This window comes from Cyprinus carpio, chromosome B17 (assembly GCF_018340385.1).
Source record: "Cyprinus carpio isolate SPL01 chromosome B17, ASM1834038v1, whole genome shotgun sequence".
Classification (NCBI taxonomy): domain Eukaryota; kingdom Metazoa; phylum Chordata; class Actinopteri; order Cypriniformes; family Cyprinidae; genus Cyprinus; species Cyprinus carpio.
Genome location: NC_056613.1, coordinates 7,378,467 through 7,394,488, shown reverse-complemented (window position 1 = coordinate 7,394,488; position 16,022 = coordinate 7,378,467). Strand labels below are relative to the sequence as shown.

Genomic DNA, 16,022 nt, shown 5'->3' with positions numbered 1-16,022 from the left:
AGATTTGTACCATCTTTAGTTTATCACAACCTCTTAATTATTGGCCTGATGGTGGAAACGGGGATTCTCAATGCTTTAGCTCTTTTCTTACAGCCATTTTCTATTTTGTGAAGCTCAATAATCTTGTTCTGCACATCAGAACTATTTCTTTGGTTTTACTCCTTGTGATGGATGATTAAGGAAATTTGGCCTTTGTGTTACTCATATTTATAATCCTGTGGAACAGGAAGTCATGGCTGGACAATTTCATGCTTCTATACCCTAGTGTGCTAAAAAATTTAAATATGAATGGGAATACACTCCAGAGATATTTTACTCATAAGAATTTCTAGGGGTAACAATAATTTTGGCCAACATGCATTGGAGAAAAACATTTATTTCATCATGAGATTTTATCCCCACTTTTAATTGTTTTACTTCAATGAAAGGTTAGAATTTTTTTTTTTAATATGAAAGATCAAAAAGATCAACGATGCAGATTTATTTTCACAGCTGCCTTTGCTCATATTTACCAAGGGTGCCAGTATAAGTGGTGGGGACTGTATTCCAGAGCCATGTTGTTATAATATACATTTTGCTATGTTTTCACAGACTTGAAATAAAGTAGATATAAATAAATTACATGGAAAATTGATTTGAGTTGAAATTATTTTATTATGTAAGAAAGAAGGCCATAAGGTGATCAGAGATATGAAATTTGCTATACAGACAATCAGTTGCCTTGGTCTACAGTCAATTATGTAAAAATATTTGACTGCCTTCGGCTAATCAGAATCATAAATTCCAGAGAGCCGTGAGAAAAATTATTGTAATATTCATTTTGCTATGATTTCTCATACTTGAAATACAGTAAATAGATAAATGACATTAAATATTGATTTGAGGTAAAATTATTTTATGTGGGAAAAAAAGACCATACGATATGAGAGATATTAAACTAGCTCTGTAGAAAATCAGTTGACTGAGAAAACAGTCAATTATAAAAAAATATTTGAATGTCACGATTCTCATAACATAAAAGGTCCTAGCCTCAAAGATGATTTTAATTACAAATCAAACATTGGAGTGATGATAGATTATTAAATATGTGGGAAATGACTGCAAGCTCAGCACATTACAACCAAGACCAAAGATATACCAGTTCTAAAACTATTATTGAATACTATGGGTTAATTATTAATTCATAATTATTTCCAACTCAAGTCAAGCAAACAGACTGTTTTAAAGTACACTGAAGCCCAGTATATTGAGATTATATATTTAGTATGAAAACATTTACGTGAGTGTAATCAAACCAGCAAGCACAGCTTAATTATAAGCAATCTTGGACTTGCTGCTGGCTCAGTTGCATTAATAAATGTAATGTAGATATTTTTAGAGTGAATAGTGCATTCAAACTATTCAAAAGTTTGAAATTCCCAATATTAATAAAAAAATCTGAAATAATAAAAAATGTAACACTGCATAGTGTTTAAGCGCTGCTGCAATTCACAGAGCCAATGACACATATTGTAGGCTTAGAGAACATTTTATGTGCAGAAATCTGGACATAAGTTTTTATGTGAGCCTTTAACAAATGTTTTTTGGTGAAGAAATACGTGACATACAGTATAAGTGACTTTAATGTGTTGTTCCTCTTGAAACGCTTTAAACACTAAGAAATGAAGGAGAAACATGCAATTTTGCACAGAGCTTTATAAAGTTGCATTAAAAAAAAATTGTTCATTATTGAAGGTTAAATATAGACAAGCAATCTTTGATAGGATGTGCAGTCTGTAACGATTCACTGAAGAAAAGCCCACGTGACATATTTGTATCCGAGCTTGTTGTTTTGTGCCACATAAATGATTACTGATCTGATATTTATTCTGAACTCCAGAAACATGTGACATGCAGCATAACTAAAGAGAATAAAAAAGTAAAACATCTGTTGTCATTAACCTTTAACATTACGGCATGAAACATATGCAATCTGAAGTGAAAATGAGGCCTGTTGTTATCATTGCCAATACAAGGGAATATAAAAATGTAATTTAAAATGTACATAATTATTTTTTAATGTTTTCATCACATTTAAAAACCATTTGTTCATTTATTTATGCATACTGAACTGTTTTTTAGTGCGACCTTCATTTCCTTTTTGTGGGGTTGCAAACAAATAGTGGTATTTGAAATTTGAAAATAGGTCACAAAAATAAGATTAAATTCTTAAATTGTTAATTTATCATAAAATTGAATGTTTTCCTCAGTTCCTGAAAAATTGAAATGGTTCTTAGATTTGCTGGATGCTGTGAGCCTAAATTATAAGTTATCTTAAATGAGACACTTCTGAATTGTTAATAATAATATTCAGGCTGCATATTCAAGTGTCAGCGGGAGGTAAATTCACAAGTCAGATCTGCTGTTTTTCCTCCAACTTTTTCATTCGGTTGGGGAAATAGCGAGGTCAAAGGAACGCAGGCTGGATGCTGGGCTGTCCTCACTCGTCACAGAATCTGGGGCTGGTGATCAGGGCCAATAGTTATGCAACAACAAAGATTACTTTTAAGAGAGGTTGAAACTGAAGAGACTTCTTCTGGACTTCAGATCATCTCTTGAGACATATCTGCTCTCTCTGACTTTCATCTGAAATCTGAAATTCAAATCAACTAAAAGATCTAGTTAGTTAAGATTGTGCAAGTGGCTTTTTTAAGAAAAAAAAAATATATATATATATATATATATATAAAAATAGATAGATAGATAGATAGATAGATAGATAGATAGATAGATAGATAGATATAGTCGAGGGCATTCAAAGTGTTAGGAATGTTGTTAAACTTTTATTTATATTTTAATGACATTATTGTTCAATACAATAAAGCCTTATGATTCCCTTTTAAAAAATGGAGAAAACTAGCATTACGTCAATTGCCCGCCAATTAATCCTCTGCAGTGAATGGGTGCCGTCAGAATGAGAGTTCAAACAGCTAATAAAAACATCACAATAATCCACATGACTCCAGTCCATCAATTAATGTCTTGTGAAGCGAAAAGTTGCAAAACAGATTCAGCATTAAAACATTTTATTTTTAACCCGTCACTTCTGGTTAAAGTAATTCGGTCTGTAATTCAATATACCACTTACTCCAGTGAAAAAGTTAATCCCCCATTGTCCTCCCTCATTAAAATCCACCAGCATATTTGTTTAGAAATGTTTTAGACTTCTTTTTGCTTGTAAACAGTGCTTGATCTGTGTGTATTTCTCTCCTGATTAAGACAAGATTACTTTTTCGCTGGAGAAAGCAAGGACTCATATTTTAACCGGAAGCATTGTAACTTAAAACATGCAACTTTTCACTTCACAAGAAATTCATTGACAGACTGGAGTACTTGTGGATTATTGTGATGTTTTTATAAGCCGTTTGGACTCTCATTCTGACGGCACCCATTCACTGCAGAGGATCCATTGGTTAACAAGTGATGTAAAGCTAAATTTCTCCAAATCTGTTCCGATGAAGAAACAAACTCATTTACATCTTGGATGGCCCGAGGGTGAGTAAATTTTCAACAAATTTTAAATTTTGCGTGAACTGTTTCTTTAACAAATGAACTATTATTGTAAAGTTTTACAAAACAAACTAAAACAAAATTGTTTAAATCATGTTGCACAATAAAAAGCAATACACAAAGTAAACTAAGAAGCTTAAATATACATTGAAAATCTGTCAATTGTGTATATGTACTAGGATAAGTGAGAGCAGAAGTATCTGGATAAGTTGACATTTGTCTGATGTGTACTTCATGTCTGACATCATGAGTTACATGAAGACTGCTCTCTTTTCACCCAATCACTGAAGACCTTGTGAAGAGCCCATAAAGCCTTTTCTTAATGTGGAGTGACAGCTTAAGTCTTGAAGCTATCTAATCCTCTATGACAGCCTCTGATTGGTACGTTCACTATAGCAGCTGACTAGTTGTGACTGAGAACTACGGCTGATAGATTTAAATTACACTCGGTTTGACATGGCAACAGCAGTGCTATTTAAAATGCTGCTAGAAAAGAGTCCTTCTTAGATTCTAATATATTCACACTAAGAGAGAGAGCTTCAAGTTCAAGTTCTTCACTTCACCCATGTGCCTAAACAACACATAAGCACAAAAGGAAAAGCCCTCAGTCACAGATGCGTGCGTCCCTGCTCTCCCCGAGTAAATAGCGTTTGGCCCGCTGATAGAGATTATAATACTAAACATGAAATTGTCTTACATAACACATTGTAGTTTCACTACGGATGATTTAGTGTCCATCCAGAGAGGAGCAGCTCTTGCGTAAGCGGCTCTGACCACATGAGATTTACCCATCAGCCTTCATTGCCGAAGCAAAGGTATCCCCTGGGATTAGCGCTGGTGCTCTAACACTTCCACTGCACACGCATTACAAACCTGGCAACACACACCAACCACTAAAAATCAGTCACATGATATTAGCGCCGGGGTGAAGGCGGGACCTTGTACTTCCTGTGACGCCAAGGAAGTTAATTGTTCCTTGAGGCAAAAGCTAAGTGAGGATGGCCTAGAAAGGGAAAAGTGTTTGTGAGTCAATCAACACTTCTTGCATTTGGTTAAATGTGAGAATAAGAATCATTTTGGCAACAAGAAATTTTAAAATCTGAAATACGTCTAATATAAAGTTAGTTACGTGGTAGTGAAATAAAAAATAATATTTTTATATAGTTGTGAGTGATAAAGAAAGAGACTTTTTTTTAACAAAAGCACTTTCATTTTTTTAAACAATATAAATAAATAAATAAATAAATATGCTGAAAATTAGCATACATTTTTATGCTTAAAATGTATACAAATGTATACTGTGTATGCCAGAGGTTCTCAACCTTTTTGACTTGAAGGCCAACATATTTTTATATACAATATTTTTTTCTCCAGTATTTTTGCTATAATTAAGACAAAGATGCTTGTTTTTAATCTTTTTTAAAACAGAAACTATCAATAGTTACTGAGGGGGAAAATAATAAAATAGCACTAGTTGATTAATTATAATATTAATATTATTTTTTTATAATAATAATTCATTTGAATTATTTTAAGCCTGTTAAGAAGTTTGCTGAGGCCCTCTAATGGGTCCCGGCTCCTTGATTGAGAACCACTGGTATGTGCAAAACAACCAATCATATGCTTGTACTGTATGTTAACTTAATGTTAACTTAAATTACAATTTTAAGGAAATAAAAAGACAAAAAAAAAAATTCATGAGATCAAATAAGATCAAAAATCAAATGCAGGGGTAAATAATTATGAATTAAAAGGGGAAATTACATTTTAATTTTAAGCAATTAATTTTTATTAATATTTTTTTTTTTTTTACAAAAAAAAAAATCTTATTTTACAATGAATAAAAAAGATAATGTTTGTGCTCTAAATGTGACAAAAGTATGATCTTGCACTTGTAACTTTTAGCACAGATTTTTCTAAGGTAAAAAAATATTATTGAAAATAAAAAAAGAAAGAAGTTAGTTGTGCAATATATTTCATGTATTGCCGTCAAGCGATTTATCGCATCCAAAATAAAAGTTTTTGTTCTAATAATATATCTGTGTGTACTGTGTATTTATTTTGTATATATAAATACACACACATACAGTATATATTTTGAAAATATTTACATGTATATATTTATATTCATATAATTTATATTATATATAAATATTTTTAATATATAAACATAACACTTTTTTCTTAAATACATACATGCATCTGTGTGTATTTATATACACATAATAAATATAAATATAACACTCATATATGTTATGTAAACAAAAACTTTTATTTTGGATGCGATTAATCCCTGAAAAGGTTGCTGACAAACTTAAGTAAAGTAAATAAAGTTAAGTAAGTAATAAAGAAAAAAATATGTGAAACTGAATAGCTATTTAACCATAAATAACAAAGTAAAATCTGCAGGGGTAATAAAATAAATAATTATGGACTAAAGAGGGGAATTAATTTTTAATTTTAAGCAATTAAAATGAATTAAAAAAAAATAATTACTTTCTTGTTCTACAATGCATTTTGAAGATAAATGAGATGTTTGTGCCCTACTGTAAAAATGACAAAATTACTGTATGATCTTGCACTTGTACTTGCACTTTGGAAATGGCTTTTACCATGTATTTTGTGAGAAACAGAAGCCCAGTTGATTGATTTTGAGTAAAAAATATTATTGAAAACAACAAAAAAATTGCTTACTTTACAACTTTGCATGGACAGCTAAGTTAGCCATGCAAGATATTTAATGCACAACGGAATCTATATCACCATTTTGGATTGCTAAAGAGCAACAAGTGGCCCTGAAGAAGATTCAAAGCACAAGCGAAGTCTGTGTAAAGACTTCACTCTGGAGTCACTGTAATAGGCCAGGGAGCTTTCAATACTCTTCAGTGAGGATGCACCTGAGTCCCGTTTGGCACAGTCTGCCTGCTCCACCTCCTCTGGCTCAGAAGCTTCCGACTCCTCTGCACTTTCAAGCGCACGTCAAACACCTCCTCTATGGCTTTCTTGAAACAGTGGAAATTGTAGTCGATAAGTCCTGCATGAGCAAAGACAAGCGTAATTAGCCTGCGGGATTTTTTGACCCATTCCAAAATTGGATCACTGCATAAATGCACTTTGAATTAAGATTACGACACACATAAGATATGTCATTTAGCTTTGATCCAGAGAAAGAAAGAAAAAAATCTACATAAAACATTTACTAACACCTACATACAGATATACTTTGAAAGCTAGATGTAAAACATACAGTACCGCTTCAACTGAGGCTTTATGAAAACACAAATTAAATATTAAATTTGAACAGAAAAAAAGAACCAGCTTCCCTAGCGATTTACCTTTTTATAATTGTGTTAAAATATTAATAAGTTCAGTTAAATATAGTGTGAAAAATTGAATAAAATATATATTTCTTTATGATGCAGAACATTTATGTCATCCTACGCCTTTATAAAATGCCTTGTTTTCCCCGCTGACTAACATGATTGCTCATGATACTCTCCCTAACCCCCTTAGTAATTCCTAGCATGAATATTTCAATCTTCATTAGCCTCCCAAGGATTCCACTAATTATCCCATTCTCTCGAGTTAGTGCCGCTTTACACCAGCAGGTTCTTTTCTGACCGATTTCAGACAAATGTAGTGTAGCAGTAATTGCTAAAAACAGCTTGTAGGCAAAAGCTGATCTTTATGTCTTTATTGTAGTCCCTATTGAATCCACATGTGCTGCATGAGGATTACTAGTGGGTATTGTTAATCGTTAATAAACATTTTGCATTAAAAAGTATAGTTAATCTTACAGTTGTCACACATTTTTTACTTTTGTAAATATTTAGATTTTATTTTTTCAATTTCTGTATAGGAACAAACCTTAAAGTGTTGGCTGCAAAAAGCAACTGCCAATGGAAAAGAGATTTACTCCATTAAACACATGTGCATTTACACTACTGTTTAAAATTTTGGGATTGATGAGCTTTAGGTTTTTCAAGTCTCATATGGTCACCAAAGCTGTATTTATTTGATCAAAAACATTTTAGAATGCATTTTATTTCTGATGACAAAGCTGAATTTTCAGCATCATTACTCCAGTCTTCTGTGTCACATGATCCTTCAGAAATCATTCTAATATGCTGATCTGCTGCTCAAGAAATATTTATTATTCAGTGTTGAAAACACCAAGTGATATATTTTTTCTGAATTCTTTGATGAATAGAAAGTTCAAAAGAAGAGCATTTATTTGAAATAGTATTTTTTCTGTAACAATGTCTTAACTGCCAGTTTTGATCAAATCAATGCATCCTTACTGAGTAAAAGTATTAATAATAATAATAAAAAAAAAAAAAAAAAAAAACTTTCCAACCCCAAACTTTTGAACAGTAGTATAAACCATATTAAACAAACCAATTTCAAAACTAGATGATGGAAACCAACATACAAAACTGCTGCTAGAGAAAACAGCTATTTTATAATTGCACTTTAATAATTGACTCCAAAGTTATACTGAGACCCTATATCCCAAGCTGAAAATACATCTGCATGTGACAACAAGCCCTGGAAAAAGACAGATATAAACAATTATATCACAATAAACACTTTTGCATGATGTCCAGAAAGCTTACCTTTCCTCTCAAAACTCTCTTCCCTGAGGAAACACACCAAGGCAAGAAATTTGGTGACCTCTTTTAGGTACATGACCGTAGTGTTGTTCAAGTGGATTATGGCCATGGATTCTTTATCATACGGAGTTCCTGCCTCATCTCCAGTCAACCTATATGAAAAACCACAACTATAAAAACAAAGCACAACCATCTCTCATCATGTCTTCCCTGTTCTCTGCAGTTCCAGAGACATCTCAGCTATTTTTGTATTTTTTTTTTTGCACTTGTCCTTCAATTTGTATGATGAATGCACATAATAAACATGTCCCTGACGGGCAGCTTCCTCTGAGCATCCTGAATTACTGCTCCATCAGGAAGACACTTTCCCAATTCAGCTTAAGAACAGACTGCATACAGCTGAAAAATTGTGCAGTGTGGAACAGATGTTGATTCATATCATAATTATCAAACTGAACAGATGCCCTGTCATAATCCCCCGCTTTTATAACAAATTTATGCTTTTATGCATGGATGTTACAAATATATAAATATTTTCACACAAAAAAGAAAGTATGGAAAAGATGATGAACAAATTGAGGCGGCATAATAAAGCATGTAATTTGGAGCTTCCTGAAATGGAGAACACGAATCAATGTCAATATGATGAATAGGGAACAAATAAGCGACTTATTCATTTCAATGAGTTACAAACAAGGCTTGCGGAAATTAATTCCACAGCAGCTCGCCAAATCAAAATAAAAGCCATATACTACAAATTAATGCACAAGCTGTCAAGCCGAAATGGGCTGAACTGACATGACCATCTTGTAGCTTACAGGAATAGTTCACCCGAAAATGAACATTTTTATGATTATTTACCCCCAAGCCATTTAAGATGTGTATGACTTTCTTTCTTCATTCAAAGAGGAATTAAGGTTTTGGAGGACAACATTCCAGGATTTTTCTCCATCTAATGCAAGTGAACATGGCTCATTGTAGACCATTTTTGAATGGTCCAAAAACCATATTTAGACAGCAAGTAATCTATATGAAAAATAAGGGTCTCTAATAAAACGTTTAGTCATTTCCATTAAATAAATGAATGAATGAATGAATGAAAATGTCATACTTTTTAACTACAAATGTCTGTAGCTCGGTTTAAAATGAACCTGCAAAGATTACGTCCAGCACCCTTCACACTGTAATAAAGTCCAAAACAACTACAATATGTTGGACAATTTTGAAGTTGGAGGAGAAGAAGAGATGAAGTTTCAGACCGTTTTCGATGGTCCAAAATCCATATTCAGGCAGCTTCAAAGTAATCCACACAACCCCAGCTGACAAATAATGGCCTTCTCAAAAGTTGAACGGTCGCTGCTGTATAATAAATGTCAGTTTGTTGTTTAAAATGATTCCATGCATGTGTGTATTCTATCTTATGAGGGTCGTGCTGCCATGTCATCTTCCTCTATCATCTATGTACTCATGATCAAAGAGGTAGGGTTGAGCGATCTCTTCTTCTCCTCTAACTTCAAAATCATCTGAAATAGTTGGTTTGGCCTATTTTACAGTGTGAAGGACGCTCGACATGTAGTCTTTGAACGTTTCTCTTAAACCAAGCTGGACAAAGGCGCACATTTATAGTTAAAAAGTATGTAATTTTAAATTTTTCCTGAAAATGACTGATCGTTTCGCTAGAGAAGAGGCTTATTTGTCATGTGGATTACTTTGAAGCTGCCTAAATATGGATTTTTAATCGACAAAAATGGTCTACGATGTTGCGCAGTTCACTTGCATTAGATGTAGAAAAATCTTGAAATGATTTCCTCCAAAACCTTCCCTTCTGTTTGGCTGAAAAATAGAATTAATAATAAGTAAATAATCAGGAAATATAAATTTTTGGGTAAACTATTACAGTCCTCTCAGTTACAGACTAAGGCTACAATTTCACAGGGTTAACTGTCCTGCCTGCTCTCCTATTTATCAGAAAGTGATGAGGTGTCCCATCTGCTCTTGCAGGCCACCGCGAACTGACATATGTGGGGCCCCGGGTCAGGCCTGCATTCCTGTACCTACCCAGACCGCTGTGTCCCGTCAAATTACAGGACAAATTGGGTCAATGGCGCTGGAGGTGCCACTCTCTGCCCTTCCAATGTTTACAGCCGGTGTTTACATATCCCCTGAGTTATATACTACTAATCCACAAAAGATTAAATCCCAGTCAACAACGGCTATAGGGAAACAAAGTGGTTGCATGTGGAATGTTGCATTTTATTGTGTATTTTTTTGGATGTACTGTATGGCACGAATGAATTATAGTGGGAGAAGATGCAAGACTTGCCATTCTGCTTCATGTCTACAGGATAAGAACATGTTCTGTAGTGTAAAGTGACTGTGGAGCGATTGTCACTTGGTGTCACTCACCCATAGATGCACGAGATGTCGATAACCACATCTATCATATCACAGCACAATTCATAGGTCTGCATATCCACCGGGCTGCTGTCAGTTGCTATGTAAATCTTACTGACCACATCAAAGAGAAAAGCCTTTTCAATCCCTGAATTCTGCAATGAGAGCAAAGGACGGGGTTAGGGGTCAGCTGTTATTCTTAAGAAATGCAGCGTAACAGGACATCCTATCTAAGAACACTTTGAAGTGGAAATGAATTGCACAACCAAGTAATCAACTACATTGTAAGTATTGTTGTTAGAAAATGCATCTAATTCTATAAAAGCTGTTGAAAGACTAGAAAGCCGCTTCCCAAGTTATGTGACTCTTCCTATGGGAATTTTTCAACTGCTATTTTTAAAACATTAACAGTGTAAAAGTTTTAAATTGCAATTATATTCAATAATATTTGTACTTTTTATAAATTATTTTACAATTACATTTATTCATTTAGAAGACACTAAATGATAAATGATTAAAAAACACAACTGTTTTAAACACACATTTGAATTTATACTGTACACTACTGTACTGTTCAAAAGTTTTTTTTAATGGTCTTGAAAAAAATTATCTTATGCCCACCAAGGCTTGTTTTATTTGATTACAATACAGTAAAAACAATAATATTGTGATATATTATTACAAATTGAAGTAACTGTTTTATATTTGAAAATATATATTTTTTACTGTGATGGCAAAGCTGTCATTACTCCAGTCTTCAGTGTCACATGATACTTCAGAAATCATTTAAATATCCTGATTTGGTGCTGAAGAAAAAAATTTCTTATGATTCTCAATGTTGAAAACTGCTCAATATTTTTGTGAAAACGATGATTATTATTATTTTATTCTTTTTAGGAAATATTTTGTAACATTATAAATGTCTTTACATATCAAATTAAAACATCCTTAAACAACATAAATTCTTTTTAAATTAATTCTTACATTAATCCAAACATTTATCTAAATATATTTACCGTATAGGGACACAGATCAAGAGTAAATCTGAATCAATCTATGAAATCAGACAATGCATAAAAACAGATTAAAATCACAATGCATTGAATGGCAGATGGTTAAGAGATTTCAATCATCATAATATAAATTGCTCAGTTATTGTACTCATGTAGCAGTCTTTGTACCACGTCAATTTACCCTCTGCTACCACCTGCTGGCTAATGTAAAAAAGTATTTACGATTCTGCTAAATGTAATTACTTTCCTAATCAACATAATACATGAGCACCATAAAATTATATTATGTCTGAGAGAGATCATAATAAATAATAATGGATTTTTTGATCATAATGTTTGTAGGAATATTATTTCCATTATACCTCACTGGAAGCGCAAATCACAGGCCAGTGCTAATGTACCTATGCTAATGGCTGAATGTGACCAGATATAATTCTTAACAGGCAGAATATTATGTTTTCTGGTTTTGCATGTTTACATGAAAATAAATACCACAAAACATCAAATTTAACATTATTTTAACATGCTCTTGCATGATAGTGAGAACTCTTTTCAAGTTATTCATTATTACTGTGCCTTTAATTCTAAAGATAACTTTCCATGCATCATCGATTGCAACCCATGACATCTTAATTTAAGTATCACTACCTGAGCTCAAAAAATATTTGGATTACTAGAAATTGCTAAGTTCTAAATGATCAGTCATTGAGCAAGAACATAATTAATTCAACACTAAGTACTGATCAGAGATTCACTTTGGTTATCCATGCTGAAAATAAGAGAAAAGATATAAAGAGGTGCAGGGGTCACACAGTTAACTATTACGATTACATTTACTCACAGATATGAAAATGTTGAGCAGATTCTCAAGGGTGGGAAGTTGAGGGATGAGTTTCTGCACAACTTTACTGAAGGCCTCAAAGATTGAATGATCATAGATGCTTGTCAAGTAGAAGCTGAAAGAAATAATACATTTCACATCACAAATCTAACATCTGATGTTTTCAAAAATGCCACATAAGATCCAATCTGTTATGATACCAACCTTAAGTGTATTCTTTCTAAACCAGCATCAGCTAGATCATCATTGGCTCGTTTGTGTATGTCCCTCTGCTTCTCAATTTTGTGGTCATCTGAAAGCCCATCGACCTTGTGGATGAACACTTCGAAGTTGATGTCAGGATTGACCTTGTAGGCTCGTGTCACGGTGAGGTGAAGTCTGCTCAATGCCTCCACATAATCATCCTACACAGTAACATATTTGTAGAGTGTTTTTAGAAAACAGACAGACAGATTGATAGACAGACAGACGGACATTTCACCTGAGAGTCTATGACAAAGATGAGAGCCCCTGTGCCACGAAATATCATCTCATAGTCGAATGTGGGGTCGAAGAAATCAATCTGACCAGGAAAGTCCCAGATTTGGAAGCTGACAAAGGAACTATTGGAAACATCCTCTCGACAAATCTTATTAGTGCTCTCCAGAAAGAGAGTCTCGTTGGGTGACATCTTGTGGAATACAACTTTCTGAATGGAAGACTTGCCGCTTCGCCTCAGGCCCATGAGCAGGATCCGGGGTTTCACCTCACTGCTGAACGGATCACTGAAGCCCAGCACTGTACAACAGCCAAACACAGAAACACTGCTTGAGAATCATAAATCACCATACGCAAGCCATATTTGGTTAATGGTAAACCAAACTTAGCATTCAAACAAACTGCTAGTGACAGGTATAATAGAACTTGCACTATTGTTCAAAAGTTTAGAGTATATATATATGTATATGTATATATATATATATATATATATATATATATATATATATATATATATATACATACACACACACACACACACTATATATGATTCTATTCAGTCTCTCTGGTTGTCTTGAATGTATGTCACATCTGTCAGGTGGTTAGCAACTACCAGTAACCAGCACATTGTGCCCTCGAGAGCGGCATGTCCTGCAGGTACTGACTACAGAGGTACACAATAACACCTGATTAACATGTCGTCATCAGCCAACAAAAATTATTAATCACTTTATTCAGTGTGCTGCAGATTTGGACAAAACAGTTAGATGTGAGGTCCCACCCTTGAAAAGAAAAATCATGTGTTCAACTGAATAATAACTAGCCTAGTCCAAAATTAAAGTACACCTAATGTTTAATAGAAGGAGCGCTGCATGAGGTCTCTTCTAAATGGAACAGCTCTGATGTTTACTGAAAATAATTGCAGCTGGCGCTAATGTTTACACAAACCTGAAAATGTCATTTAAATGACAACAAAAATGATGGCTAAACAAGTTTTTTCTTTCATATGAGACAGAACATTTTGACATAAAATGTCATAAGGGAAGCTTTAGAATAACTCATTTTTATTTAATTTCAAAGCAGTATCATTCTACGTCAATGTATTGTACATACTTTAACATCTAAAAGAGGTATGAACATGGCCACAGACTTCCATGTTACAAGTTCATATACTTCCAATTAGACATGTAGCAAAGTGTAAAAGAGAAATGGCTTACTAATCCCCTCGGTTTGAATCGTATTACCAGTATGTCTGCTGGAGAGCATGAGTGTGGAGTTGTGGGCAAAGCCTACGCTGGCATTCCACTCCTTCATATCACATGCTGCAGCTGATTTGATGACTGTGACCTTGCTAGCTCTCAGCTGAGGAATGTCAACTGCTTTTGGTGAGACTGAGGGACACTTCTAGTCTCAAAATATAGCTTCAGGAATCCTGCAGTGTTTATCGAAGTGTCCAACCGCGGCACCACAGAGTGAAGGAATACTAGTGTGTTTGTTAAACTGGTAAACAATGGTAAAAAATCGAGTCAAGGAAAACTTCAGTTGACAAGTTGACAATCATAGATTGTGTCGAAACAATGAGCTGTAAGCAACGCCTAACTTATAAATCTACCCGCTTTTTAAGAAATCTTGCCGTAAGGTGAATCTTGAAGGTACTATGAAAGTCAAATAGCCATTGTAAAAGCCACAAATCCATACAGACTTATATATCTTTTAGACATTTTTAAATAAAACCAAATGTGTGCACCCTTATTAATAAACCCCTTGTAAATTTTACAATAGTATTTCCACCAAACGTACAGTTTCCAAAGTACCATACTTTAAAAACCGTAACTGTTTTCAAGTAGCTGTATTTTTATGATATTGGTGGCTATTGGCAAGTTGGCAAAGTTTTACTGTACCATTATTAATAAATCCCTCATAAATATTTACCAGTTTCCACCAAAACACCTTAGTTCCCAAAGTTATCAGTGTTACTTTCAAAACCATAATACATTTTATGAGTTCTCAGAATATTTCATTGAATATTTACTTGTATTTATTTATTAATGACACTGGCGGACATACAGTTACAACAGTTTATTAATAAATCCCTCATAAATCAACGGAGTTTCCAACCAAAAACTTAAATTATTGAGGTTACTTTCAAAACCATAATAAATTGATATCGGATCTCAAACAGTGTAAGAAGCTTATATAATTTAATGGAATATTTTGTTACACTTTATTTTAAGGTGTTCATGTTACAGTGTAATTTTACATTTAAGTACTGAGTAATATTAATTAACTAGCCTAACTTACATGTACTTACTAACGTTATAACGTTAGGGTAACTTTTATGTAATTATGCCAATTTACTGTTATTATAAGTACATGTAACGTGTAACAAGGACACTTTAAAATAAAGTGTTACCGAAAATGTATTTATGACATTGCTGGCTATCAAGTTACCACAGTTTTGTTGTAAGTTAGTTACAAATTTACTTTTTTAAGTCTATTTTAAGAGGAAACCGCGGTTACCATGGTAATTGTTTTTGCAACGGATTTATACTTTGCGCTCATTCAGAAACATGTAAAATACGCACAAGCCCTTATTTATGGGTGATAAATTAAAACAACCCCCTAACCTCCTTCATCACAGCCGCAGTCTCCGTCAGTGAATGTGTCGAAAACATCATCATCGTCATAATAATCGAACGACAGCGCTTCGTTTTCTCCGTCCGCTTCATTGTATTTCCGTTCGCTTGTCATTCTCCGAGTTTGAGAAATTTAATCTGAGGCGGCAGCCAAACTTTTCCACATTGTCACCTGATATGGCCAAGCCATGGTGAACTTTCACCTCCCCCCTCGCTCTTCAGCTCTGTGACACACACACAGCAGCCGCCTGCGTGAGGAATCACAGCACACTGTGACTATTCATCGCTATCATCACAGAACGAAGAGCTGCGCTGCAGAAGAACTTCGTGAGAGAAGAAGACGCCTCCCTTCCCCAAACAAACAGGCCATGCATGGACTCCAGCGCGGGCTGTGGATCTCGGGAGATGTAGTCTTTTGTTCGCATAAGGACTCATTTAGAGAACGTTATCTATCTATAATAGACATTAAAAGCTCAATTGAACAAAATAGTAATTGATA

The 16,022-nt window shown here is 34.0% G+C and overlaps 1 protein-coding gene across 2 annotated transcripts; it reads right to left on the bottom strand.

The window, feature by feature from the left end:
- Positions 1–3,515: 3,515 nt before the first annotated feature.
- LOC109054441 (ras-related GTP-binding protein D) lies at positions 3,516–15,916 on the bottom strand. Of its 2 annotated transcripts, XM_042741973.1 has the most exons (8): positions 15,515–15,915; positions 12,892–13,187; positions 12,615–12,814; positions 12,411–12,525; positions 10,569–10,711; positions 8,166–8,314; positions 6,447–6,583; positions 3,516–4,552 (listed from the first exon to the last, which is right to left on the bottom strand). In XM_042741973.1, exons 1-8 carry the CDS (start codon positions 15,636–15,638, stop codon positions 4,538–4,540), a joined length of 1,179 nt encoding a protein of 392 aa, XP_042597907.1. In that variant the 5' UTR covers positions 15,639–15,915; the 3' UTR covers positions 3,516–4,537. The 2 variants fall into 2 exon arrangements, with proteins under 2 accessions (XP_042597907.1, XP_042597908.1); XM_042741974.1 differs by lacking the exon at positions 3,516–4,552 and having other exon boundaries at positions 5,830–6,583; positions 15,696–15,916.
- Between the last annotated feature and the right edge of the window lie 106 nt (positions 15,917–16,022).

What these genes read in the sequence shown, in the direction of transcription:
- LOC109054441 (XM_042741973.1), bottom strand. Translation starts at nt 15,638, where the DNA reads ATGACAAGCGAACGGAAATACAATGAAGCGGACGGAGAAAACGAAGCG. An exon ending in TCTTTGTCATAGACTCTCAG is followed by an intron (nt 12,815 to 12,891) that starts GTGAAATGTCCG and finishes GTTACTGTGTAG; the next exon opens with GATGATTATGTGGAGGCATT. An exon ending in GACATCTCGTGCATCTATGG is followed by an intron (nt 8,315 to 10,568) that starts GTGAGTGACACC and finishes TTTTTCATATAG; the next exon opens with GTTGACTGGAGATGAGGCAG.